Source organism: Anopheles coustani, chromosome 3 (genome assembly GCF_943734705.1).
Source record: "Anopheles coustani chromosome 3, idAnoCousDA_361_x.2, whole genome shotgun sequence".
Lineage (NCBI taxonomy): Eukaryota > Metazoa > Arthropoda > Insecta > Diptera > Culicidae > Anopheles > Anopheles coustani.
Window position 1 is genome coordinate 56,784,457 of NC_071288.1, and position 26,428 is coordinate 56,810,884.

The following is a 26,428-nucleotide window of genomic DNA, read 5'->3' on the forward strand; positions in this document are numbered from 1 at the left end:
TAACATGAAAGAAACTCTACTACACATACAAAGCATACACATTCAATAGTTTCGTACTTGCCAGGTACCCATAAACTCTGTTCATGCAGTGTCGTGACAGAATTTATGGTCGCTAGAGATTGTACGATATTTTATCCACAGGAATTCTCCAGATGCGAACCTGTTGATTTCTAACCCTAGGAACGCTATGGAAATGGGACTACAGAAGTAGTTGCACGTGGTGGTTAGTGTTTTATTAATTTAAAAAAATGGCCATTCAAAGCTACACATAAATAGGATGTTAACATATGATACTCATGCTACATTATTATGGAAAATTTTACTTGCGAAAAACTCGATCATGATTAGAATGAGGCATTGTCTCTTACTTCTACAAAAGCAAATATATAAACATCCTTAAACATTTTATACTATTAACCTACCATTAACCGGTCAGCGTAAAATATTACCAGATCTCTATTCTACAGACGAGTGTTTACAGAGTTTTTCCAAGTTGAATCAAATGTTCAACAAAAAAAATTACAGTAATATGCATCTGCATTTAGACTCGATCCAACTTTAAATATCGTTTTGTTAAACCTAAAATAATCTTGGATAAAAATATAAACAATATATTTTGGCGGGTGAATATTTTTTCAGACCAAACGCTGTATATTTGTAGAACCTGAAATTATATTACGGGTATTTTTCAAATTTTTGTTGAGAGAGCAGTCCCGAAAAGAAAGGGTACCATGTCCGCACTTTTGACTTTTGAGCAAGCATGATCCAAAAATAATGTGTTCTTCTATTAATCATTTCCTTTTCTTTAAAGCTAATTTTCAAATACATTTTTTCTGAAACCAAATATTTTCTTGTCTTGGAACATTGCTAAAGTTGATTTAGCATATAATACAGAATTCAAATAAAGCTTCTTGAGGTGTTTGCATAATTTTTTGTAACCTTGAATTTTGTTGTTTATTCAAGTACGATAAAACGCAGAAATACTTTAAGGAAAAATTCTGTAGAAATATGATTTGTTGGAATGTCTCGTCGGACTGCTACACATATAATGTAGCATCATTGAATGTCACAGCATGTTGCGCATGTTGCAAATTTTCAAATCGCCTACAAATCGTTATCACTGGAAGGATTCGCGAACTGGATCATGCTGCGAGTAGGTGGAGTTGTATGTTTCGGTTCTCCCTATATAAGACAAAGCTGATCCCGCGCAAAGCTGGCAGTTACTGTTGGTACGTTGCCATCGACGCTCCCTATAATCAGTAGAGGTATTACTTTCGTTTCGGGTAGTGTCCAGCGCTGTGAACATTTTCTAGTGGAATTGTACAAACTATTTCATCTTTTTCGTTTACTTCATTTGCGTGCATCGACTACCAGCATTTTGTGTGTGACCGGATTGTGAAGTGAAAGAGCATTGCATATAGCAAACTAAAAGCAATAGTGAAAATAGCGTTTATAATTCAATTTGCAGCACATGGATTTTTAATTAATTTATTCGCTTGTATTTTACACTACACTACGATACCCTTAAGGTATAATAAATTTAAAACTAAGCATATAAAAACTAGCCAGTGAAAATGATCAGCAAGTGTCGTTATGGGACAAGACTCCGGGTTATGATGGCGATACTTGTGATCACATGTTTGTGCTTTCAGCACGTGAAAGGTATTAAAATTAGTATATGTACCGCAACATAGAAAATGTATTAAATAAATTGATGGCTTTGAAAAGTTAACTTTATATGATTCCCTTACGTCTATTCTAACAGCTCTAAGTTTGGTTTAATTTCCATGTGTTTAATACACAGCCAGAGCCTTAAAATATATTTTTAAAGGTAATCGCAAACCTATTTTTTTAATTGGTTTTCAATGAAAATATAATTGTGCATTGATGAACATTTCATGATAACAAAAGATTGTTACATAGAAAATCTGGATGTATGGCTTAGAAGACATAGTCAACACATTGTTATACAGTATAGAGAACGGTTTTTGCTACATTAAGTAGGAATTATCCATAAAAATCTTCCTGGATATGATATACACGATTCCATTTTTTCTCTACGTCCGATGAAAGGAAAATGTTCTTTGATTAACCACCAGTGTATGTGGAAGAATTCATTTTCATGTTTGATACCCTTTTGTTTATCCACGAGAAGCCAAAGGCCAAGCTCGAAGGCTATGATGATAAGGCGTGCTCCGTCAACATAGCACCTTGCACACAAAGTGCCAAAGCCTCCGTAAAACAATTGCTCAAAGGCGCATTATTCCATCCAGCCTACCATCAGGAACCCATCGACAAGAACACATTCGCGACCAAAGGTTGCGTCATGTATGTCTTCTGTTGCGTTTCGGTTTTCATTCAACATTCGCTCCTTTCAGTCAGGGTTTTTTACTTTATTCGGTGACGTCACCAACCCGCTTAACCCGGTAGAGTTGGGGAGAAATTTGTTCTCTCCTCAGTTAACCCTGTTCAGTTTTTTTCTCCATAAAAAGCTTAAGGGATACAGAAAAGATACAAACCCTTCTACTAGCTTCTGCTATGTCTTTTTCGATTTGTTTGCATTGATCTAAGCCCACGGCGACGACAAATATTTTAACTCAGGGTCAACACATGGGTGCATATAGGACTTTTCAGCGGATATGTTTAATATGAGCTGTGTGTAATACGGGTTGCATAGACACAAAAATGTAAATAGTTTATTTTTTACATCCGCAAGCCCACCCACGATGTTCTTATACTTCGATGTTCAGAAAAAAAAATCAACTTTTCGTTAGATCGGGTAGACTATCAAGGGCCGTGCTGTTCCCGAAAGCCATCCTTTAAGACAAGTTCCGTTCAGTTACATCGACCAACCCCAATGTACATAAGGATGCACTTTCGTGAAATTTAAAAATAATATTGAGGATATGGGGACAAACAATACGCGTCACATCATAAACGCACTTACTAAAGCTTATGAAAAGTGATGGGTTTGTTATAAAGATGACAATGCATGACAACATGTTTCATTCATGCAGTTCCAATTTCACCTGATCTATGGAATGGATAAAGAATGACCTCAAAACGCGTGGAGCACAAAAAAAATTTCAAATATTTTATTTCATATTTTATAATAATCTTGATTCTGATGTCTAAACATTTCTGGATTTGTTACATATATTCCAGAATCATCCAAATTGAAAACTGAAACCAACTCAAACAATCTTTCCGTATCGACCAAAATTGGTGCAATGTGTCATGTTACCTAATTGACCAAGGTTGTACCTTTTCCATGCCCCTGCTGGCTATGGTTGAATGTGCGTCATCGTTGCAAAGATATCAAAAACTACTACATTAGTAGATGTAGATGAAATAAAGTACGCTCAAATCGGAAGCCTACGGAAGGAAGGACTACAATAGCAAAAGTTCGAACAACACCTGGAGTAGCAAAATGAATGAGAAAGTGTTGATAAATCGATAGCATGCTGACTACTACAACTTGCCGATGTCATATACTCTGCTGGTCGACTCCATAAATTAATCATGTGCTACGGTTTATTGCTGGTATCCGAATATAACATCCTAGCTTATCAAGTCATGTAGCAGATCTCGCAATAAACCTCCCCGAAAATAGTAATTACTCTTTTATCAGTGGTCAAACTATGAGCTCATATAGCAAGAAAGCACAAACAGGAGTCGTACTTGGATAAAAGGGTCATGCAGCGTAACAAGTTAGAGTCACGTGTATATGTAATTTTATTGTTTTCTTTGTCGTTGCATTGAAATGTTTATTAAATATTATTTTCAACCCATAAAATCCTTCTATAAATCATTAAAAAAGAGAATTTTCAACGATGTTTTGAGCACTTATTGATTCATTTTGTTATTTCACCAAACTCCGAAGGTTCTCCTTACAAAACTATCCCTGAGTACGTGCTGTTCTAGAGTGAAAGGGTCAAATCTGTTCATTAAGAAGATATTAATTCTCGTATTAATAATAATCTTAGATACATTGAAATTTTAATCGATGCACGTGTTTTTGTCCAAAAGCTAAATATTTCGTGGCCAATCATATTTTAAGGCATACGTGTACTTTTAATGTCAGCGTTGAACGGAAGTAAACAAACGGCGCTCCCATGTGACCAAACAAACGTTTTGATTAGGGAATTTTAGGACATAGGGCCATGGGAAATACTACAGAGTTTAATTTCTTTGAGACTTTGCACTTCTTTCGTTCCTTTGCACTCCATCCATCCATCAACAGTTTTTCACCCATCGAATTCAAACGTGAGCTATCGTAGTCAAAACTGAAAACCAATTAACGGACGTTGTTCGTTTCGTTGCTCTCTCATGTATTTTGTTTTCTCTTCCCTTCGATAATGCTCGCCATTTGTGGTAATGCAGGCTCTTGTCTGAGCTATGGACACTCCTGTTGGGGAGGTAAGCTATGTTAGGTCACCAATCAATGTGTCCCAAAATTGCCTCAAGACTGCATCAGTGATGTGAAATGCTACTTGTTGGACGCACATGGTTAATGTTCATTTCTTATGCAGCACACGGCAAACGAGGTGGCCCACCGAAACGTGCAGTTTCGAATGATGCTCCAGCATCGTTGGTTTTTCGTGGGTTACCTGCTCCGGACCAAACCAACAATCTTCCTTCTATTCTAACCGCCGCTGACCGGTGGGCTTTGGTCAGGGTTCTCCCGAACAAGGTAAGTTCGCTCCAAGAGGGCAAACCACATAGTTCCATCGCATACATACGTTCATGCTATTTCATAATCATGCGGTTTTTCTATTACCAAGAACCCATACTATCCATTTGGCAAGGTGATGCATCCTTCGCCACCATTAGCGGCGGCACCGTTTTACTTTACCGACGATACGGACGCAATCGAAACAGATTCGCTACAGGAAGCAAGCACTAAACTTGCAGCTAGATCGGCGGAAGCAGGCAATGAGTACGTTCCTGTGGGTGGCACAACCACAACGGGTCCGCGAATAATTTCCTCATGACTGGAGTTGATTTCGGTTTTAATTTTCTTTGCAGCTCTAACAAACAATCACTAACATCACCTGAATTGGGTCTCGTGTTAGGAGATGAGCGGCAACTCCTCACATCCAGTAGACCCGCAGCTACTCGCCGTCGGGATCATGGTCGCAGCAAGAAGCCTTCCATGGCCACACGCACTCCGTATGCCACCGTCGACGCCAGCTACGACGACAGTCCCACTGCGGACCGGTTGATGGCATCGACCGACGAGGAAATAGGACAAATGTTGCTGCTAGATGCGGCCGCAGCTGCCGCTGCTGCAGTGCCGTCGGATTCTGATGGCTCAACTGGCTCGTTCACTCGGAAACTGCTTAGTACAAGTTCCAAAAATGGAGCATCGATGAGCGCCTGAAATCTTCGATAAAAAAATTTAGTCGATTTTTGTCAATCAGGTCTGGAACAGATCCCACTCTGTCTGGGTTTCGGAGGAAGATTTTATTTTTCTTACCATGTCTGCTAATTCCGTTAGTTATTCTCATTCTTTTAAAATTATTATACCTCTGTAATGGACCTGTCGAAGGCTCGTAATCATACTCTACGGGAGATCGAATCTTCGAGGGAAAGTTAGTGCAGCACCATTGCAGACGATTAAAAGTATCTACTTTTATGAGCCAGGATTGCCGTTGGTGGATTACTGTAAGCCCATAATCGGGTGCTAATGTTGACTTTTATCGCTTACTTCACTATCGCGTCAAACGCACACCTTACGGACCCGAAGTGATAGCGCAAACCCTGAAATGACAATCTATCACCATAGATGAATATTGCCAAACTTAACTGCAATTTGCACATGGCTGGATATTTAGCGACGTTCATCGATGGCTGGGATGGTGATAGAAACTCATTTCCTTCGCCAAATTTGGCGCCAACATCACTTTCTTGGTCAAATATTCCAGACGTTATACCAACAAGAAAGTAAAGTTTATCAAACACGATTCGTGGAAGACTATCTGTTCAAATGACGTAAAGGGTTTTTTTGCGTCGTGGATTTTGTGCAAAATTATCCTGGAATCCTGCGCATAATACAGGAAAGAAGAAAGAAACAGTGAAATAGGGACACACGAACTTCCATAATTTTCCTCAATTTGTATATAAAAAATAGATTATAAGAGCGAGTTATACAACAGATAAATATGGATGTAAAATAAATTAAAGTCAATGGTTAAACCAGCAAAATTTGTATCAATCGAATTATTATTATTATTTTGTTTTCGCGTCATTTATATTGTTTTTGCATTCATTTAACATACTATTTAATAGTCTATATTTATACTGTTGATTTTTCCTGAGCTTTTCAACACGTTTTTATCCAATAAACTTACGTCTAACGGTTCAGATCTATTCCTATGGAACCGTAGGCACTCTCTCTCTGAATATAAAAAAGGGGTTTCTTGACTTCACGAAGTTCTATCCGAAGCTGTTGAAAGTATGTAGCTCTGCTTCGTGTCCTCTGCTGGCAGCTTCGATAACACCACCGTGCATGGAATGGTTTCTTGACGAGGTTCGTTCACAAAAGTCCGTATACCGCATGGTTCAGATTTTTCTTTTTAACTGATTCTGCAAAAAGTTATCTCAAGTACAAATAATATTTTGATAATAATTAATTGAGATACCCAATATTTTATTATTAAAAATGTTTATTATTTGCAAAATAATATTATACGAAACAAGTGATGAATATCTAAAATATCAAGTTTCGGTCATCATGCCTTTTATGCGAGACAAAATAAGGAACTTACTGAGGGATTTAGCTTGCGCTAATGAAGCTCGGGCAAACCTGTGTTTAATCAATTTTGCGCACTAGCTAGGGTAAGAAAGAATTAAAATTCCTTGTACTGGTAGTTGGTGGTCTATAAAAAAAATCTAAAGTGTACCCTAGGCACAATCCCGAGCATGTGTAACCAAATGAGTGGTAAAATTAATTATTTGAATATAATTTTATCAAAATGATTCGATTCTTGTATGTATTTTACATTTCTTTTGTTTGAAACTTGAGGATGTAAAAGAAAATATAAAATGGTAATTTAAGGCATCCTAAAATTAAAACTTAGTAATATTGAACATGTTATTTTTGTAATACCAACAACTCCGCTTCAATATAACAACCTATCGCTATCATAAAATATAATGCCACGAAGTCGTCTGTTATTGCGGCCAATAGGAGAAAGGTTCGTTACCATCATCTCTTTCGCTAGGACATACGAAGCTGGACGACTACTCTGTAACGAGTATTATAAAAATGATTCTACCAGTAGACCATACGATTCTACCAATATTTAAGTGGTTGTAAAATACAATTTCGGGGGTGCCCATGGAGCAGCGGTAGCGCGAGGAAACACCAGGCCACAGGCGTGGGATCGAATCTCGAGTCTGGCACCCCCCGGTGTTACGAACGGCTGACCACCGATCTATAATATACAGTCGACTCTCAATAATTCGAAGTTGGAGGGACCCAGAAAAAAGTTCGATTTATCGAGAGTTCGAATTATCAATAGTGGTAGGAAATAAGCAGCTACGGTTGCTGAGTTATGAACTAGAAATAAGTATGCGTGTATTGATTTACGTTGTGCCTTTACCCACCGTTTTCGCTAACTGTTTTTTATTTACTTTTCTTTGTGCACCTTCCTACAAAGCATGTGTACCCCAAATATGTCCGTCAGCCCGTCTACACCATGTAATCTAATTCGGACGAAAATCTTCAACAGAATGTTACGGGGGGTTACCCTCAATGTGGCGCGTTCTATCACGTTGCAACTTGCTCATCGAGAGTCGACTGTACCGTCTTTCGGTCACCGAAAACTCTCTTCGGAGAGAGGCCTTGTCCCTCTTGGGGATGTCGATGTTCATAAAAATCTCATCATGCCATCTGAATGACGCCAGACGATCCATGTCATAAACTAAGGTCGTGCCGGTGGACAAAGGAAAGCTAATTAAAAGAGGCGTGATTTCAGATACCAGTAAAATCGAAATACCGAATTGAACAAAATTTTGCGGACGAATATGAACAGAGTTAAATGACATCTACAAGATTACAACCGCTCAGCGGTTCACTAAGCATCACTACAAGACTTATTTAGCATGTATTTGCTGAATAGAGGGAAGACTTTTTAGAAAAGTACAACGGGGGATAGAGTTAATGAATTTATATTCTTACAATTATTTTATGACAATTTTATAAACTTTTTTTTACTATGCGTTGACATGTTGTTAGAGCAAAATTAAAAAGATTATGTTTTTCTGTGCCTGAATAACACAATCTGTGCTATGTTTCAGTTTTATTTACACATACCCAACAAGAGTATCGGGTCTTTTGTTTACCATTTCACGTTGATTGTGTATTCCAATTCTTATTAGCTCTGTTCGTTACAAATCGTCTTACCACATTCATATATACTCTCATCCATGTGTGTTTTTTTATGTCGAGTAATATCTCATTTTCGTATGGTCAAAGCTTTCAGATAAAATCATCACAGGAAAGAAATTCAGTTAACGAAAATGATCAATTACTACACGAGATGCCATTCCAAGCAAACACATTCATACACTATACTTTTGCCTGTAGAAAATGTGTATTCGGTCTTGCTAGCAGGATAATAACGAACGCATGCACATGAACGAGGTACACATAATCGGTAGTAAAAATGTACAAAATCTCATACATCATAGCTTTCATGAATTTTAACTAAATCCTAAAATGTACACTTAGCCAGAAAAAAACGATCTTAACAACTTCACTATGTATGACCGAGATGTTTCCAATTCAATCATATACGCCCTACTGACATTGACGGCATTATTCTCTATCGTCCGACTTGCGCGGATTCTTACTGATAGTTATTTTGTCCAGTTTGTCCGAACGAAAAGGGTGACGATGCAGACGGAGGCATTTGTTGTTGCCCCGGGTCACCGAGAGCCGAAGGATCGTCCGTCGGTGGAGCAGGATTTCGGAACTGTTCAGCAGAAATACGGGTAAACATAATGCCGACACCTTCGATCAAAGCTAATAGAACACCTCCGATCACCGCGCTTCCAATCATAGCCGGGACACCATTTCGTGCTGCCAAAATTCCTCCCGTAGCCGCACCACTTATGATGGAATTCCAAGGGTCCTCTTTTTTCCGGAAGTGAACTAGTGTACAATCGATGGTGCTAAACATTCCACCCCATACAGCAAAGTTGCCTGCGATAATCGGGGAGCGACTTTTAATCGCTGTTAAGCTGCCAAGCTAAATTGAAAAATAAAATTAGGTCCAATTGTTGCGAATCCTACGAGTCGCTCTGTGAAAGCAAGCAGCTTCATACCAAACGCCGGTTGAAGCCAGATGGTGCATTCCGAAATCCTTTAATAGCTTGGAACACACCGCCACCGATACATCCCATTGCGAATGCACCGCCACAATCGTCGACTATACGATACGGACATGGTTCACGTGCGTACTCCTCCATGGTCCTCGAGTTTTGTTTATTGTTTTACACCTAAAAAGAAAATTTACACACTGATGTATTGAACTATTCTACTTATTCTATTTGTCACGAAAAAGTAACAATGAATTGTTCTAATTTATAGTTACAACTATTTTCACACTCAAAGAGCATAGGTCTCAGATTTGTATGGTTGTCAAAGCATGCATCTATTACGCAAAACCACATCATGGGAACTTATCCACCGGTCACCTCACAGAAATTGCTTATCCCTTCGCGTTTCCATAGTACGCACTCAATCAAGCTTATTATTCACACCTACCCTAGAAACACGAAATGAAGCAGACTTTATACAAGGATTTGCTTAAAACCCACGTTTGTTACATCAACTTTTTATTCTTTTCTCGTTCGTTCTACTTGATCGTTCGTTCGGGAATCTTGTCAAATGTTACTAAGTAGAGTTGATGATACAGTTCTGAACCCAGCATTTCTATATCGATCCAATTATTGGACCTGTGAACTGCAGGAATTATATTCCGTCCAGAGTTGAAATAAAATAAATGTAAAGAACAAATTATAACAAAAGTAATAAATAAACTTCAGCTTGAAATATGCTGCATCACAGCAGTATTTGAAATAATGATTTGCATGATTCGTTTGCAGAACCAAACTCAGTTCCTATCGTTGCAAAACAAAATCTACAAAGATGGATCCTCAACAATCTATCCATCACTATCACTAAATGAGAGCAAATGCTGCTGTCAAATGTGATTTGCTCATTTCATGTGCCTATGTAGCTAAATACAAATTTTGGCTCAAGAATAATTAGGAAATTAAAAAAAGAACTATAGCATCTTTATTTTTTCTTGATATCACTGTTTTCGTGTATTGTATTATAATCAACATATGAAATTCATTTTGACTTAATACGCTAGTATTGCGCAGTATTATATTTAAGATTTAGATAAATATCATTCCGAACATACACGCCTAGAAAGATCGTTTTCTGTCGATTCGAAATATTGATTCTCGTGGAATGCAGTCTCAAGACATTCCAAATATGTAGTTCTATAGTCGGCAAGCAACCGAAACCTACACTCTTACTGCATGGGAATATGAAAGTGTGAAAGCTTCATCACATCGATAACAAACAATCGTTATCAAGCTTTGATAGCCAATTAAACTCTTATCTGAGTCTCACTCGTACGCGCCATCCATCACAGGTGCAACCCCACTTTACGGGCCAAATGACTCAGTTTTACTGCAACAACTATTTGAGCTCTGTGAGGCCATCAAATGTTGGATGAGAAAGTGTAAAAATGCGAATAAATTAGTTCATTTGTTTAAGTGTTTCTAAATCGAACATATCAAACGTGATTGCAACGGTTGTCTCAAAATGGCCAAAACAAAGTGGAATTTGCTGTTCGCTACATTCATTTTATCTTGCGGTTCATTGGCCGTTCTCATCGTTTCTCTGTGTACTCCTTACTGGGTAATGTGTAATATAAGTAGTTCTTGGAGTAGATACACAATTTGCTACAATAATACTGATCTTTTACAGATTTCATCCGAAGCCTACGAAAGTAGTGCATTCAAAAATAGTGAAATCAACTATGGATTGTTTGTTGGATCCCTGACGCAGAATTTTCTCCCCAATCCACGATACTACGACTTAACAAGTAAGTTTTCTGCGCGGATACAACAAACACGATGCCTTTGAAGAATTTATTTAATGTTTCTCTTTATTTTCTTCAGTGACTTGTCTTTACCGAGAGTATGTCTGCGCTTTAAGTTGTCAAGATACTGAAGAAAGCCGAACAGAAGAGGTTTTACTGCTTTTGAAAGGTTTACGCCCGTCAGATTGTCCTATACGAACTTCCAAATCGGCAACCGCGAGCATGTCCGACAAAAAAACGCAATTAATGAACCGACAAGACCTGTCTGTTAACGAACGCAGCAACTTTATCAACTCTGGCCTATGGGTTTCGACAGTTGTTTTCCTTGGAATTGCAATCGCGTTCGCCAGTGCATCGGCCGCCTTTTCTATTATTAATGTACTTTTCAATCCCGTTGAACCAATTTTTAGTGTTTTTGGACTATTCATTTGGAATGGAATAGTGATTGCCTCTACTGCGCTGACTATGATTATGTGGGGCGCACTTTTCGGCAGTACGCTTATCGATAACATAGCCGTAACGGATACATTGACAGTTCAAATACCCTACAGTTCAACGGGGCTAGCTTCCCTTGGAGCTTGCTATTGGGTTCTATTTTTGCCAATATTGCTGCACTGCTCCAATATCGGTCTGCTCATTTGGCGTAGACATATAATCAACAGAGAACCTCCTCCAACTACGATAGATGTGGATCGGTCTGATTTAACTATCATAATGTATTAAGCTGGTCAATATGGAAAAAGAATAAATATAGAAAAGCACCTTTGAGACGTCGAAACTGATTGTTAAAGCTTAGTCAAACGCGAATAATTAGAGAAAACCGCCGAATTAGTTGAATCTGAAGCGTGACTTCATACTATATGTACGCTGAAATCATCAACTACGCTGAGATACTCCGTTGTACAAAGGGAATTAAATGTTGCATGGTATACCTCTTAGTCTAGTTTCCCATGGGATTCGATAAACCAACAACCGCAAAAATTCTACTGTACATCCCAAGGAGAACCTTGCTGCACTTTCCTACCAAAGGTATACATGCCTACCAAAAAGAACCTTGCCAAGTGTATTTTTGGTAGACATGGACTCCGCATAATACCCTTATTAGACGAGGTCTTTTTCTGTCATCTTTGCCCAATATTTTTCTGCCAAAATTGGCTTTTGACATAACAATGCTGTCCGCTCGTGTAATAACGCAAAGTTCCATAAAATGTGTTTTGCAGTTATTTGATCATTTTCATGTTTGAATTTAGCGTATTGTTCAACCTAGAGTAATGAACAAAATCTGTTGCAAAAAAAAGAGCAAAAAGTAAACAAATCGCATCTTTGACATAAACATACTAGTCGAAAGAAAATCGGAACCGGTCGTGCCCGGCTGTTTTGAGGCGTCCCGCAAGTATAAACAGAATTGTTTTACCCTTCTTTTCAGAAGTCGGTTTACGCCTAGATTGCATTGGAAATCTGCTGCAAAAGAAGGAGTAAAAGAATTCTGAAAAGAAGAGCGGGCAGTTCTGAAGGGAATTCTTTTACCCCAAAATAACGCCAAAATTTCTCGTTGGGAAATCATATTAGGCTGGCCGTCTCGACGATTCAAAACGACGTCACCTACGTATCGAGACGATGCGCGGAAACGAAGCCTTTTTTTCGCTTTTTTGTTCTGTTGTTTACGTGTTGTATGGGACATCGTCGAAAAAACTGGACAGTTACCGGGCCGCTACACGAACCGAAAACTCCAACCGAGAACTCAAAAACCGTATAAGTTTACGTCAAAATCTTCTCGGTTCGTGTAGCCGCGTTTTGTGGTACCAATTCTGTGAGCCACGCTACACGAGCCGCAAACTCAAAACTTTGCGGCGCAACGAGGTTTTTGTTTTTGATTTTTCAGTTAACTCAAAAATCTTCCTTCAAAGCAAACAAGATCTTATTTCAATTCACACAAAAAGTAAAAGATGGATAATCTGTTGAAGTGTGGCTAACTACCCTATCGCGGGTCATCGAGTTGAGTACCCAAAACTTGCAACAACGCAACAGGCGTATTGTGCGGAGGCAAGAAGATGGCAACCGTTTGCTGGACAATACTGTAGCAGAGCAAGCAAATGAAACTATAATTAACTTTCTTCGCATGAAGAAGGAAGATTTTGATGTTCTCAAGTTACATAAAAAGTGGTAGAATAAAATATTTTAATCTTTATCATTAAACTTTTTGAAACTTTTAGATTTTGGAATCAGTTGGTGGGCCGGACTTTGCGAACCCCTGATCTATAGTGAATTTATAATTGATATTCTAGCTATAAAATAACAAAATATTAACTAACCGTAACTACAAAAGAAACACGTAAATTTATCACCATATATTCGTTTATTTTGTTTTTGAGATTTGTTATGTTTACATTTATTTCTTTTTCGTCTTCTTCTTCTGACGCATTTGAGTTTTCGGTTAGCTGCCAAAAACTTCTCGGGTGCAGTTTTCAGCTCACGGAGCTGAAAAGTTTTTGACGTTAACTTCTCGGTTGTTCCCCTCTTCTCGCCGAGAAGTTTTTGAGTTTTCGGGTCGTGTAGCGGGGCTCTTACCCTCGCTTTCGGTCCTTCTAATCCTGATAGCCTCAATAGTTTTGAGCATCTGTTTTTATCGTTTTGATGGGACCTTGTCTAAACGGACCTTGGGCAAGTGTCGTGTTGAAATTCCGCTGGTAAATATGTGTCAAATTGGTCTACATTACGCTACCCAGTTATATGACGACCGTGGTATTCATTGTGCGTCAGTACTTGCAGTCGGCTAGCAATTTTATGTATTAATCTTTTTTGTTCTTTTTGTGAAATTTCATTCGTTCGTTTATCTTGCTTATGTTGTTTTGCGTTGTTAATGTAATCCATAATAAGCGTCGTCGATAATCGCGTTAAAACTTTTCGGACAGAATCTTGAGAGAAATCATCCAAAGGACGCGACAAATGATGGGTCGGCCAAATCGTTCTAGGGAAAAGTAAGTATCAGTTTTAAATAAGGTTAACCTAACCAATTTCTTCAAAAAACACATTTTATTCTAAAATATTTACGAATATGTTAAGTATTCTAATAATATAAAGTATCGGCGATGCAACAAGTTTGCTAGCTTTTGTTTGTTTCTCAGAACGCAATTGGGTAAGCTGTCAAAGCGTCGTGGTCTTTACGCGCCATTTTGGCGGTATTTTATTTCGAACTTGTTGAATACGTTTCGAACAGTGAAAACATGGATCTATTACAATAATAAAATACTTTTTACGCTTTATTTGATAGAAGACCAGCTGCGCGAAAACGATCAGCATCCAGTGGGAAAACAAAACACATTCAGGACAATGCCAGTTTGGAACAGCGTAAGATGCATTGCCATTTACTTCTTAAGCAGATTCCTAATTTGTTACTGTTTTTTTTTTATGTTTTGACTATGTGTAACAGGAAACATCGAAGCAATGTTTGTTTCGCCGACAACGACAAAAAGCCGAGTAAAATCGCAGGAGCGTACACCTACAGGGCAACAAATATCTGGTCGGGAGAAAAACAATGAGCCCGCATTAGAAACTACGGGAGAAAATACCTTCACCGACATGAACAGTAATAGCATTTCGGAGATAGGTGATTACAGCGATGAATCTCTGAATACGGGAAAAAAGAACCCCGAAGTTGTGTACCGTTCCATCGACGACAACAGAAAAAGCGTTCATCAATCTCCATCGGGGCGGAATTTGTTAAAACAGTTGCAAACATCGCTGAGCCCTAAATTGACTGAGATCAACATCGATGGGAACCGTCGTGTGAGTCGCTATGGACGCCACCAAAAACAAAAAGAAAATATTAATTATGTTCCTGTTGAGCTAATGAAATTCGTGGGTAAATCGCCAGCCAAAATTAAACCTAAAAAGGAGGTCGCAATGATTGACATTAAAATCGGGCCTGATGTACAGCAGTTAGAAGTGAACATGGCACATGCAACAGACGTGAAAGAATTGGGAACTAGTTTTCCCGCAGAAACTTCTGTCGATAATGAATTGCCGCCAATGTTGCCAATGTTAGAGGAGCATCGAGATAATGTGCTCGATATGGATGCGATCAACATTATTGGAATGAACGTTAGTTTCGAAAATATCAACGACGACAATATTTTTTTGGAGAATGCTCTTCCACAAAATACGATTGATCATAATCACCCATCGGATGTCGATAGCGCGAAAGGATCCTCCATCGACTTGGTAGGAGAGTACCGCGTTGGTGAAATATATTGGGGAGCACAAACACAGAAAACAATTCATTGGCCATGCATCGTACGAATAGATCCAGAAACGAATCAAATAATTCGAATGCGATCAAATCAAAGAGAGATACATGTTGCATTCTTTGGCGATCGGGGACGCCGCGGATGGATCCGGGAGGCCTATATCGCATCATTTCGAGGACTCGCTGATTATTGTTCCCGAGTGGACAATTATGAATATGGGAAGGCTGTGAAAGCAGCGCTGAAGGTAGCTTTGCGGAATAACTGGAAGGTAGCATCACAGCAGGCAGAGGAATTTAACGCTATTGACATTGAGTTGCGCCTGGAAAAGTTCGACTTATCAGTTGAACTGGAAAGAGTCCGTTTGACATCGATTCGAGTTATAAAAGGACAAGGAAAACAGAACAAGAGGACACGCTCCCCCACTCCCGAAAGTCCGTCATACGATGTAATTCCGATTGTAACAGAACATACAACAAAAAGAATGAAACTGCAGCAAATCTCCACGTTACAAAATACTATAGCCGGACCGTCCGATGCAGCGATGCATGGAAGTGAAGAGAAAGGAACCCTTTTTAGTGATGATTCCAAACATTACACAGAGCTGGCGTTCAAACTGATTGTGAATTTGGGGCGCACATTCCTGCTAGATGATCAAAGCACTGATGAGAAGACAATCATGCTTGAACAATATGCAAGGAAAATTACCTCACTCAAAAGTGACGGAGCTCATCATCAAAAAAGCAAGCGCACCGTGGTCTTGCGTAAATTAACTCAAATGCGTAACTTATGCCACATGCTTGATGAATTTATGGCAGAGCACAGTGGTGAACATGGTGATTCTGTTGCCGTACGGATTAAAAAAGAAAAACCCACGTTGGAAGAAGAATTTATTTTCCAGATCGACCCGAAATCCATTACCAAGGGTCTGCCGAAGGGCAACGTGTGCTGCATTTGTAAACACCCACAAAGCGTGGTAAAGTGTATGAAGTGCCATCGTCACATGCATTTGCATTGTATGACGGCCGACCTATTGGAGCAAGTGAAGCTGCAAACAATGGTGGATGAGCGTCGTTTTAACTGTAACGACTGTTCGGGTAGCGAGTTGAAGGATGTTCTCGTGAAACAAAGCTGTTTTGTGTGCAATGATGAGTTGGAAGAAACCAAAAACGAAACGAAGTGTCGCTGTGCTGGTAGCTTGTGCGTTCGCCAGTACCACATTTCATGTTTACGCCTTTTTCCACAGTTTGCAGTAATTAATAGTCAGTCAATCATCTGTCCATATCACGTGTGCCATACTTGCGTCGCCGACGATCCAAGGGGAAAAGCCTCTAACGACAAAACAGCTCTAGTACGATGTATCAAGTGTCCGTCTTCGTACCATCCGGATCTGCGCTGCATTCCGGCCGGGTCGGAAATGCTTACCACGCAGCAGCTCATATGTCCCAAACACAGCCTTGATCAGATAGCTCTCAATGTGAATTGGTGTTTTTTGTGTTGCAAAGGAGGAGATTTAATTTGTTGCGAAACGTGCCCCAACGCAATCCACCAGGATTGTCTACCTTTCCAAATACCGGACGGCAAATACTTTTGCGAAGAATGTGAATCCGGACGGCTTCCTTTGTACAATGAGATTGTGATAGCAAAGTATAGTTCGTTTCGTTGGTGGCCAGCTTTGATTATGCCACCATCAGAGATATCGGATTATCTACTGCAGCAGAAGCCAAGCGCTTCGTCCATTTGTGTAAAATTCTTCCAATCCCATACTGTAGCCTGGATGAATAGAAGGAGGATGTATCTTTACCAGCATGATGACTCGGAAAATCTTGACACGAAGAAATCGGGATCATTAGACAAACAATATCGTATTGCCATGGCCGAAGCGAGCAAAATATACCAAACAATACAGGAGATGAAAACGTTAACAGCTCCGGTTGTTCGGAAAAAGAAAATACCCACTCCAGTTTATCAAAAAATTAAAACAAACCGTTACGTTGCCCCGCTTAAGCAACCACAATCAGACGACGATTCAAACTGCTACTGCCGTTCAGACGATGAGGATCCTTGTGGCCCGACCTCTTCATGTATCAACCGAACAATGATGTTCGAATGTATTCCTAACACCTGCCCAGCAAAGAATCGTTGTTCAAATCAACGTTTTGCCAAGCGCATTTATCCATCCTTGGAGGTGCGTCACTTTGCCGACAAGGGTTATGGACTAGTGGCAAAGGAAGCCATAGCACGCGGAGCGTTTGTTATAGAGTACGTTGGAGAAGTCATCAACATGGCCGAGTTTAACCGCAGAATTAAGGAGATCCAGGAGAGAAAGATCACAAACTACTATTTTCTTACGGTGGATCCCGACATGACCATCGATGCCGGGACAAAAGGCAATATTTCACGTTTTATAAACCATTCTTGCGAGCCGAATTGTGAAACTCAAAAATGGACCATTGGAAATGCACGCGTCATTGGATTGTTTGCGATAAAAGATATCCACCCGGTGAGTGAAACAATTCAAAATGAAACAAGCGCTCAGGCGGTTTAAATAAAGCCATGTTCTGTTATTATTTTCACATATTTTTCAGGGTGAAGAGCTAACTTTCAATTACAATTTGGAGAGCTTGGGAAATAAGAAACGGGTATGTCTGTGTGGAACTTCCAAGTGCTCCGGCTTTATAGGTGAAAAATACCGTTCGCCGAAGAAGGATACAAACAATAGCAATTCCAGTGGACCGTCGCTGCTTTCTATTAAAAAAATAGGAGTAAACAAAGCAAAGAAAAAAACTTTATTGAAAGGAGCAGGGAAACCAAACAAAAGGAAAAGTGACGATGATATTTTGCTTGTGCCAAAGGCTGAGCCTGAAACAATCAATTTAGATGATCTAGACTACACAGCGATATCACCTACGTTCGTTATCAAGACGGAAAAAGTAGACAACGATATCGAAACTTAAGAGAAGAAAAGTCGTCATTTTATTGGCTACTGAAAGGAATAACGATTGCTTAGGGATGGTAGTTAAAGCACATGAAACATATAATAATTATCATCGCATCGTATTATGTGGTCGTCTGCATCAAGATGCTAAATATTATATTTATTATCATTTTCTATCATCACCATTTTTTCAGGAAAAATTTGTTTGCTTTACATTTATAATTTTTTTAGTTTTATAATCTTAGTTGTTTTTTTTTTTATTTGTAATGATAGTACAAACATGTTTGAAAATCTTTCTGCTGCAATTGATCGGCAATACGATGAAATGAGTTGCGTTTATCATAGAGAATACCAATGTAGATATCTTAAGACTGTTAAAGCTATTTGACTTTTTCGATACTGAGCTCGAGCGAGTGTAATGACCACATAAAGACGAATCATTGTTGTCATCATGTCATCAAATCATTGTTTACAGATCCGTGATGCTTTGTGGTGCACTGTGAATACAGCAACGAATTAAAAGTGATGTTTTTCATATTGAAATGACATAAAACATAACTTGGTACTTCAAGTTTTGGTAACGTTTTCGTATTTTCATTGCTTCAGATTTACTGAGATAAATATATATACATAATAATTTCGCGTGATCCGCTCATGGCCGCAGAGCCCAGGTCACTTCTCCGCATGCTATAGTCTCAAAGTTTCCGAAAATATTTGCTGTCCACCTAAAATAAATACCCAAAGAAAGTGATCGTTAGCTTGTTCTACCAACAGGACTCCCCTGAACAACGAGATACTGAAATTCTAAGTAAACGTTGCCACCGCTGGTCTGTTTACTTCTTTCAACCAAAGTGATTACTATCCCCCTTAGAACCCACCTTGCTTTCAACTTCTAGTGAAATATTCGATTGCAAGCTAAGGAAAACGCCACTTTGTCACAGATCACCCTAACAAGTTTAGAAATTAGTTTTGACATCTGATTATCCATATTACTATGATGAAAAGTACAATATATTAACTCGGTATTTTTATTGTATCATTCCCTACCGTTTATTCCATTATATAACATTTGTAGTTTGGTATTGCCCTAAATTGAAGATAACTACCAGGGTGGTAATATCACATTTTATAATCTCCAAATCCTGATTGACGTTGACCCAATAGAAACGCACCTATCTTTTTTCTTCGGTGAACTGGGATGATACCCATGTCAGCACCCATTTCAAATTGGTCAGTAGGTATTTTAGTGCTTTCGTCCACTGTTCTTCGGAGTTAAACTGAATCCTATAGCCATCGAACAAAGAAAAAATATTAGATTCATTCGAGCTGATGACGAGCAATCAAAACGATGATACTTACTTGATCGAAAAACTGCTTCCAGTAGATGCATCCTCGATCTTGCCTTTCTCCATCAAATAAGGCAGGCAGAAATCTGGATCTCGCCGGACGATTTCCTCTTTAAATTGCTGTAAACAATCCAAAAATGCAACCATTGCTGCATCGTATTTTGAATCCCACAGGAAACGAAAGCCACCATTACCGTACAAGGGTAATTCTTTGCTTTCGCCAAGCACTTCAATGTAGGAATGATTTCCGTACGGTACGAGCCGGTACTGCTTGAAAGTGAAGTTCATTTTGCGCGCCAAAGCAGACAGAAGAAGGCAGGTTTGACCCCAAGCTGCATTTATTTCGGACCAATCCACCGGTGCTGACGGAAGCCGCCCAAGACGAAAGTTATTAATAGTGCCAAAGTGCCCAGAGTGCCAGATGTGAAAAGTGGCATTAAATACATTGGTTTTCTTCAGCTTCTCTAGCTGACTCTGAGCATATGCCATCTGGCATTCAAGTGAACGAAACTCGTCCTCGGTGGTTATGACATCGCGTCGATGCTTCGTATATTCTCGCCAGTACTTGGTCTCCTCGCATTCGAGCCGTTGTCTTTCCTTCTCCTGCTCGTCTACCGCTTGACGAACGGATTGTTCTTCGCGCGACAGTTCAGCGAGTTCATCCAGCAGCTCCTTTTCGTCGAGTTTCAATGTGGCAAGCTCTTGTTCAAGCTCTGCAATATTTGGCACATCATCCGTCATTTCTAATTTCTTGAGATAGTTATTATAATCGTTCCACTCGTCTTCAGCAATCTTTAGTTCTTTATCCATCAGTTCAAGAAGTGTGTCGGTGCACTCGTCACAAAGTGGATGGTCAATCTCTGCATTATTAGATAGCGTATCAAACAGCTCCGCCTTGATACGAAGACTATGGCCAAGCGATTCTTTATCGGGGCCATCGGAGAGCAACATAAATCCATTGGTATCATTCGTAGAATCTGTTACTCGAAACGGCGGTACGAAGTGGTCGAAGCTGGCCGACTGCGATTCCAGGTCTATTTCCAAGTGGGAGTGAATTGGTAGGGCCAGTTCGGCCAGCGTATGCTCGCCCAGACTAGCAAATGCGTCATCGACATGGATGGGCTGCAAACAACGTTGGCAAGAAAAACTGACGCTTACCTTGGCGTCGTTCATCTTTAAAAAATATTCTTTGTGTTAACTAGTTGCATCCAAACGTTTATGTATTCGCAAACTATATCCACATTCACCTAACTGTCTTTCGAAGAAATCGTAATTTTGTTTGTAAAATGTATATTAGTGTTGGCAGAATCGGGATTCGGAAGATTCGAAGATTCGATCCCTAGACGGATTCTAAAGATTCGAATCCCATTTGACAGATTCTAAAGATTCGAATCCCATCTGACGGATTCTGAAGATTTTATTCGATTAGGATTCGAATCAGATTTGATTGGTTTGGGAATCGATTTGATTCGATTCTGACTTGATCCTAAGCTGTTTGAATCGACTCACAATGATTTGAGTCGAATTAATCACATAACTATTCGATCTAGAGACAATGTAATTGATTTAAGTTTACTCAAATCGAACGCTGGGTAGAATGTCCAATGGACATAGATTGTGTTTTTTGCGCGATTTGCAAGTTAGGCTCTAGAAAAATTCCTATAACCTATTTTTTACAAACAAATACAGTAGAATGTCCATTATCCGAGTTGTTCTACCCAACCAAACCCATTTCATCAGGACCAGACCATTTTTACCGGATTCTGAATCGGATTCTGGGGATTTAGATTAGGATACAGTCAGTATCCGACTTACGCGGATAATGGGGACCAGAGAAATCCGCGTATCACGCTTTCCAGACTGCACCGTCGCGTAACGCGACGTCGCCTGACAGGCGCTGAACTCCATGCAAAAAAAATCTAGCGCGATTCGCGCGACATCGCGCAAGGTTTTTTTTATATAGAGTTCAGCTCCTGTCAGGCGACGTCGCGCTGTAGTGTGGACCCCGAGTATCTCGAATTTACGCGTATCTCGAATATTGCTTGACACATAGTTTCAACAAGAGATCGAGCTCTTGTGTACATGTATCATAGGATATTCAATTTTTTTCTTTGTCCATTAATATGAATGCAATGCAAGCGTATTCAAACAACATAAATTGCAACAATCGAAATAAACAGCGTAAGTTATGCAAATGCGTAATTTACATATTTATTCGTGTGGTTGTACATCTCAGGAATTTAAATCGATGTAATAAACCCAATTTACTGTCAAATTTTGAAAACCGCGTATCTCCGAACCGCGTAACTCGAGAACAGACTGTACACAATTTCCAGACCGACATTGATTTGTTTACATGATGATGATGATGATGATGATGAGTCCCACCGCTTACCACTACATAGGTTTGAGAGGGACGGAAGTATCTTGCGATATCACAGGGATTTTCAGATGATATCATAACATTAGCAGCATTTATTCCAACTGCAGCACATGATATTCCAACTGTATCAGTTGATTTTATAAGGCAATCATGTTTATTATAACTGTGTCAGTTGAAATCAGAATCGAATTAACTTAATCCAGGTTCGTTCATTTATTAATTCACTGAAATCTCCTGATAATTGGATAAAAATGTCTTCCAACTGTATAATAAAACAAGTTGAAATTGATTTATTAGCAAGTGTGTTTTTATTAAACTACAAACGACCGAATTTATAAGCAGTCACATATTTTCGATACATTTCAGAATTTTGCGAAATGCTTAAGTATGTGTTTGTGACATGCAAAAGTAGCAGAAAAAGATGGTTTCGTGTGTGGGGGGTTTTAGATAGTAAACATTGTTCAGCGGTCGAGCCGGCAATACCGTGTACATTTGCACAATCAGTTTTTATTCGTTTGTCGATAGCAAAAGGTGAAGGCAGTCGTCGTCAAAGTTTAAGTTCCTCAAAGACATACTATCGTATTTACTGTCTGCACAAATCGAGGTCTACTATACTCAATAAAATCCGTTTGCAATGGATCAAAGTAACAAGTTTATAATCAGTGGCAGACCCGAACCAGTGAATATTACGGAGGGATGTAGTTCCTTGGGGATTTTACTGCGAAAACGGCTTCTACGCAACGGAGATAATGTAGCACTGGTAAGAAATGAAATTGAATATTTTGATGATCAACCGTTCCGATGAACTTTGGATCCGACAACTACTTAGCATTTTTCCAAAAGCTTGTCTTCCTTTGCAATACTGGCCTTAATTTATGTTTCAAATCATTCCAGGTCGATGGTGTCTATTCAAGCGAGTTGCGATATTTGGAGTTGTTGGAAAAAGCTGTTCGCTTGGCCGATGCACTTCGAAGCGAGTTTGGTCTGCGACCGGGAAATGTCGTGGGAATAATAAGTGAAAACCGTCTGGAATTCCCGGTTGCGCTCTTCGCAGCCTTTTTCCTTGGTGCCACTGTCGCTCCAATCAACCTCACATACACCGAGAGTAAGTAGAGTCGTAAAAAAATGTATGCTGCTCTCTTATCAGGACACTAATAATCTGCCAAGATAATATTAAAGTCATTGTCATTAAAGTTGATCCATTATAGCGCCATCGTAGATGGTAAAACAAATTATCACTTGTGTCATTAAGATAACAAGCTTGTCCTTTGTAGCTTTTATTATCTTTTGCAATGGGTTTTTCTTACTTTGCCTAAATTATTTGTGTCATTTAATTGTTCTTCTCAATTTCAGGAGAATTTGACCATGCGCTTAACTTATCGAAACCGACAATAGTTTTTGTTTCGCCATATTCCGCTGACCGGGCCATTAAGGCTGCTAGACGTAACACAAATTTTGTGAAGCAGGTTTTTCTTTATGGCGAGGATAATCCCTATGGAGCAGATGTAATGCTATACGATGAGTTTCTGTCCAAAAAACCCGCTATCAATCCCCATACCTTCTGGATCGAACCGACTAACATGGAGGAGCATGTCGCATTGATTATGTGCTCTTCAGGGACAACCGGATTACCAAAAGGTGTGCAACTTACCCAACGTAACGTGATAGCTAGCCTTCCGCTTCTGTCGGAACTGGAATCTTCTTTTGAAGGTCCGAGAATAATCCTGGGAGTTATACCTTGGTTCCATGCCTTTGGCTGCCTGACTCTGATTAATGTGCTGTGTAATCAACAAAAGCTCATTTCATTGCCCAAATTCGAAGAGGGTTTGTTCTTAAGTTGCATTGAGAATTATCGCTGTTCATTCGTGTTTGTCGTACCTCCATTGATGGTATTCCTAGCAAAGCACCCACTGGTCGATAACTATGATCTCAGCAGTCTTAACACGTTACTTTGCGGAGCTGCTCCGCTCAGTAAAGAAACGGCAGACTTGGTGAAGCAGCGCATCGGAGTGAAGAATATCCTGCAAGGGTACGGAATGAGTGAAACAACGCTAGCGATGGTGGTACAGACGGCCGATTGCAACAAACCAGGAAGCGTAGGTAAACTGCTGTTTGGCACAACAGCAAAAGTCGTCGATCCGGAAACGGGAAGAATTCTCGGTCCTAATCAACCAGGCGAGCTGTGCTTCAAAGGTACACAGATTATGAAAGGTTACATAGGGAATGAAAAAGCAACTAACGAAACGATTGATAAAGATGGTTGGCTACACACTGGGGACATAGGCTACTACGATGAGGATGGAGAATTTTTTATCATCGATCGGTTGAAGGAATTGATCAAGTACAAAGGCTATCAAGTACCCCCGGCCGAGATTGAAGCAATTCTGTTGACTAATCCAAAAATCAAAGATGCGGGAGTAGTTGGAGTACCTGACGAGGCGGCTGGAGAGCTTCCTTTGGCATTCGTCGTTAACCAACCGAACGTTACGTTGACGGAGGCTGAAGTGCAACAATATGTGGCTGAACGAACGTCTCCAGCTAAGCGACTCCATGGCGGCGTGCGATTCGTTTCAGAAATACCAAAAAATGTTAGTGGTAAGATTTTGAGGAGGGAACTTCGCGCAATGTTGAATCGCCCGAAATCAAAACTTTAAGTAAATCATCAGTCAGACTGGCCATGAAAAATTCCTTTTTATAAAGATAGAATAGTCGTCTTACTGAATCTCGTAAGAGCATGGGTTATGGGTTAATTATATGAAAAAGAAGTGTGGTAGTTTAATGTGTGACCAAAAATAACTCAATTTAGGACAAATCATTACTCATATACTTTTCTTTATTTTTTCCCCTACATAACGTTACAACGAATGCCAGTGAACAATAATTTTTATTCGACCAACATAATTCAATGAAAATAAAATCAGGTGTATGGTGATAATTTTCCGAATTTATCACGGTTTTTCTTCCCAACAAGACAATACGAACCCTGGTTAACAACAAGAACTATATCTAGGGTTTATCCATAGCCTGTTTTACTTGATCAGGTATTTTCGAAAGAATATCCTTGTGAGATACTCCTGCCGCAGTACCAAGAACACCACTGCCGTTAGGAAAGCTTACATCTTTACCATAGCGATAATGACGTCCTAGCATATCTGTCAACATTCCACCACTAGCTTCTAGCACGGCCTCTGGAGCACAAGTATCCCATTTTTTACACCCAGCACTGGCAAAAACGTACGCATGGGCGTTGCCTTCCAAGAGCTGCAACACCTTATACCCTGCACCTCCAACACGCAGCACTTCGTCTGGCGAAAGAGAATCAAGTGCCGTTTGTACGATTGTGTTGGAATGTGAACGAGTAGTAGTCACGAGGAAACGATCCGACGGAGCCTTAGCTGGAAGAATGCCCCCGGTGCCGCATCCTTTTAGTCCCCAAATAGTGCGACCGACATCGCCTGACTCGCTTTGGTAGTAGGGTTGATGAATGACACCACCAACCGCACGGTCATTTACCGCTATGCCTATCAAGACAGTCACACGCTCTAGGAAACCTTGAGTATATTCACTCGTACCGTCAAGTGGATCGACCCATATGACCAGATCGGACTCCTTAAGATCGCTGAGAGTGTCGGGACATTTGTGTTTCTCTATAAAATCCTTATTGCACTCAGTTATCAACCAGTCGTCTGGAACCTGTAATTGTTAAAAATAAAACAACCTTGAACATTTCGTTGCTTTCGAAAGCGTTTACATTTCTTACGTTTAAGTCGCTTTGTCCTTCCTCCCCAATGATGGTAACGTTGGGAAAAAGTTTCGAAAGCGATGCAACGATACACCGTTGGGCTGATCGATCGGCTTCTGTCTGCAAGTCGTCTTTTCCTTTCTCAACGATCCCCAAATCTCCCCGGCACATAACGTCCCGGATAATCTTTCCGGCACGGTGAGCAATCTTTATCGAGCTCCCGACAACACGCATTACCAGTGGAGCAGTGCCAGCCATCGCAAGGGTTTCGGGTGTTCAAACTCGGTACAGATAATTGCCAAAAGCGCTGGTGGTCTTTTAACGTTGATTTCATCAGCAATAACTCCCTGTGTTGAATAAAAGGGTAACTATTATCGTTATGTCACACTGATTTAACAATTTCAGAACAGTCTCGTAATGTTTCTGTTATCACAAATGTTACCTTGCCAGACACAAATTTTTCCAAGTTTGTTTTGATTAAAATATGATCCGGCTTTGTCAAATGAATTCATTAAGCACGTGTTACACGTAACAAACTTTCACAGAACTCCATTTAAAAAAGCTAGCGCGGTGTCGCGCAAATCACGCTAGGTTTTTTTTGTGTGGAGTTCGCGTTACGCGACGGTGCAGTCTAGAAAGCATGTAA

The 26,428-nt window shown here is 39.8% G+C and overlaps 7 protein-coding genes across 9 annotated transcripts; 4 read left to right on the top strand and 3 right to left on the bottom strand.

Moving 5' to 3' along the window:
• Window positions 1–1,574: 1,574 nt before the first annotated feature.
• LOC131263417 (uncharacterized) lies at window positions 1,575–6,198 on the top strand. The gene is made up of 5 exons (XM_058265618.1): window positions 1,575–1,662; window positions 4,384–4,419; window positions 4,533–4,693; window positions 4,785–4,939; window positions 5,029–6,198. Exons 1-5 carry the CDS (start codon window positions 1,575–1,577, stop codon window positions 5,381–5,383), a joined length of 795 nt encoding a protein of 264 aa, XP_058121601.1. The 3' UTR covers window positions 5,384–6,198.
• A 2,160-nt stretch (window positions 6,199–8,358) lies between these two features.
• LOC131261146 (mitochondrial import inner membrane translocase subunit Tim17-A-like) lies at window positions 8,359–9,894 on the bottom strand. Its single transcript, XM_058263079.1, has 3 exons — window positions 9,776–9,894; window positions 9,334–9,507; window positions 8,359–9,257 (listed from the first exon to the last, which is right to left on the bottom strand). The coding sequence occupies exons 2-3, from the start codon at window positions 9,475–9,477 to the stop codon at window positions 8,856–8,858; spliced, it is 546 nt and encodes a 181-aa protein (XP_058119062.1). The 5' UTR covers window positions 9,478–9,507; window positions 9,776–9,894; the 3' UTR covers window positions 8,359–8,855.
• A 713-nt stretch (window positions 9,895–10,607) lies between these two features.
• LOC131261063 (uncharacterized) lies at window positions 10,608–11,898 on the top strand. Its single transcript, XM_058262964.1, has 3 exons — window positions 10,608–10,945; window positions 11,015–11,132; window positions 11,209–11,898. Exons 1-3 carry the CDS (start codon window positions 10,850–10,852, stop codon window positions 11,850–11,852), a joined length of 858 nt encoding a protein of 285 aa, XP_058118947.1. The 5' UTR covers window positions 10,608–10,849; the 3' UTR covers window positions 11,853–11,898.
• A 1,998-nt stretch (window positions 11,899–13,896) lies between these two features.
• Window positions 13,897–18,882, top strand: LOC131260475 (nuclear receptor binding SET domain protein-like). Its single transcript, XM_058262208.1, has 4 exons — window positions 13,897–14,107; window positions 14,401–14,477; window positions 14,560–17,876; window positions 17,962–18,882. The coding sequence occupies exons 1-4, from the start codon at window positions 14,076–14,078 to the stop codon at window positions 18,328–18,330; spliced, it is 3,795 nt and encodes a 1,264-aa protein (XP_058118191.1). The 5' UTR covers window positions 13,897–14,075; the 3' UTR covers window positions 18,331–18,882.
• Window positions 18,883–18,896: 14 nt separating this feature from the next.
• Window positions 18,897–20,946, bottom strand: LOC131260838 (beclin-1-like protein). 2 transcript variants are annotated; one of them, XM_058262683.1, is made up of 3 exons: window positions 19,671–20,946; window positions 19,484–19,595; window positions 18,897–19,036 (listed from the first exon to the last, which is right to left on the bottom strand). In XM_058262683.1, the coding sequence occupies exons 1-2, from the start codon at window positions 20,828–20,830 to the stop codon at window positions 19,484–19,486; spliced, it is 1,272 nt and encodes a 423-aa protein (XP_058118666.1). In that variant the 5' UTR covers window positions 20,831–20,946; the 3' UTR covers window positions 18,897–19,036. The 2 variants fall into 2 exon arrangements, with proteins under 2 accessions (XP_058118666.1, XP_058118658.1); XM_058262675.1 differs by lacking the exon at window positions 18,897–19,036 and having other exon boundaries at window positions 19,098–19,595.
• Window positions 20,947–22,565: 1,619 nt separating this feature from the next.
• Window positions 22,566–24,975, top strand: LOC131260643 (uncharacterized). Its single transcript, XM_058262421.1, has 3 exons — window positions 22,566–22,800; window positions 22,935–23,145; window positions 23,394–24,975. Exons 1-3 carry the CDS (start codon window positions 22,675–22,677, stop codon window positions 24,692–24,694), a joined length of 1,638 nt encoding a protein of 545 aa, XP_058118404.1. The 5' UTR covers window positions 22,566–22,674; the 3' UTR covers window positions 24,695–24,975.
• LOC131260998 (3'(2'),5'-bisphosphate nucleotidase 1) lies at window positions 24,842–26,244 on the bottom strand. Of its 2 annotated transcripts, XM_058262875.1 has the most exons (3): window positions 26,225–26,244; window positions 25,801–26,129; window positions 24,842–25,733 (listed from the first exon to the last, which is right to left on the bottom strand). In XM_058262875.1, the coding sequence occupies exons 2-3, from the start codon at window positions 26,038–26,040 to the stop codon at window positions 25,047–25,049; spliced, it is 927 nt and encodes a 308-aa protein (XP_058118858.1). In that variant the 5' UTR covers window positions 26,041–26,129; window positions 26,225–26,244; the 3' UTR covers window positions 24,842–25,046. The 2 variants fall into 2 exon arrangements, with proteins under 2 accessions (XP_058118858.1, XP_058118866.1); XM_058262883.1 differs by lacking the exon at window positions 26,225–26,244 and having other exon boundaries at window positions 25,801–26,183.
• Between the last annotated feature and the right edge of the window lie 184 nt (window positions 26,245–26,428).

Excerpts from the sequence above, each read along its gene's own strand:
- LOC131260643 (XM_058262421.1), top strand. The coding sequence starts at position 22,675 with ATGGATCAAAGTAACAAGTTTATAATCAGTGGCAGACCCGAACCAGTG. Across the intron at positions 22,801-22,934 it reads ACGGAGATAATGTAGCACTG|GTCGATGGTGTCTATTCAAG; the intron begins GTAAGAAATGAA and ends AAATCATTCCAG. Across the intron at positions 23,146-23,393 it reads CAACCTCACATACACCGAGA|GAGAATTTGACCATGCGCTT; the intron begins GTAAGTAGAGTC and ends TCTCAATTTCAG.
- LOC131261146 (XM_058263079.1), bottom strand. The coding sequence starts at position 9,477 with ATGGAGGAGTACGCACGTGAACCATGTCCGTATCGTATAGTCGACGAT. Across the intron at positions 9,258-9,333 it reads CTGGCTTCAACCGGCGTTTG|CTTGGCAGCTTAACAGCGAT; the intron begins GTATGAAGCTGC and ends TTTTCAATTTAG.
- LOC131260838 (XM_058262683.1), bottom strand. The coding sequence starts at position 20,830 with ATGAACGACGCCAAGGTAAGCGTCAGTTTTTCTTGCCAACGTTGTTTG. Across the intron at positions 19,596-19,670 it reads GGAAGCAGTTTTTCGATCAA|GATTCAGTTTAACTCCGAAG; the intron begins GTAAGTATCATC and ends CGATGGCTATAG.
- LOC131263417 (XM_058265618.1), top strand. The coding sequence starts at position 1,575 with ATGATCAGCAAGTGTCGTTATGGGACAAGACTCCGGGTTATGATGGCG. Across the intron at positions 4,420-4,532 it reads TGGACACTCCTGTTGGGGAG|CACACGGCAAACGAGGTGGC; the intron begins GTAAGCTATGTT and ends TTTCTTATGCAG. Across the intron at positions 4,694-4,784 it reads TCAGGGTTCTCCCGAACAAG|AACCCATACTATCCATTTGG; the intron begins GTAAGTTCGCTC and ends TCTATTACCAAG.
- LOC131260475 (XM_058262208.1), top strand. The coding sequence starts at position 14,076 with ATGATGGGTCGGCCAAATCGTTCTAGGGAAAA. Across the intron at positions 14,108-14,400 it reads CCAAATCGTTCTAGGGAAAA|AAGACCAGCTGCGCGAAAAC; the intron begins GTAAGTATCAGT and ends TTTATTTGATAG. Across the intron at positions 14,478-14,559 it reads CAATGCCAGTTTGGAACAGC|GAAACATCGAAGCAATGTTT; the intron begins GTAAGATGCATT and ends TATGTGTAACAG.
- LOC131261063 (XM_058262964.1), top strand. The coding sequence starts at position 10,850 with ATGGCCAAAACAAAGTGGAATTTGCTGTTCGCTACATTCATTTTATCT. Across the intron at positions 10,946-11,014 it reads CTCTGTGTACTCCTTACTGG|ATTTCATCCGAAGCCTACGA; the intron begins GTAATGTGTAAT and ends GATCTTTTACAG. Across the intron at positions 11,133-11,208 it reads ACGATACTACGACTTAACAA|TGACTTGTCTTTACCGAGAG; the intron begins GTAAGTTTTCTG and ends TATTTTCTTCAG.
- LOC131260998 (XM_058262875.1), bottom strand. The coding sequence starts at position 26,040 with ATGGCTGGCACTGCTCCACTGGTAATGCGTGTTGTCGGGAGCTCGATA. Across the intron at positions 25,734-25,800 it reads AAGGACAAAGCGACTTAAAC|GTTCCAGACGACTGGTTGAT; the intron begins GTAAGAAATGTA and ends TAACAATTACAG.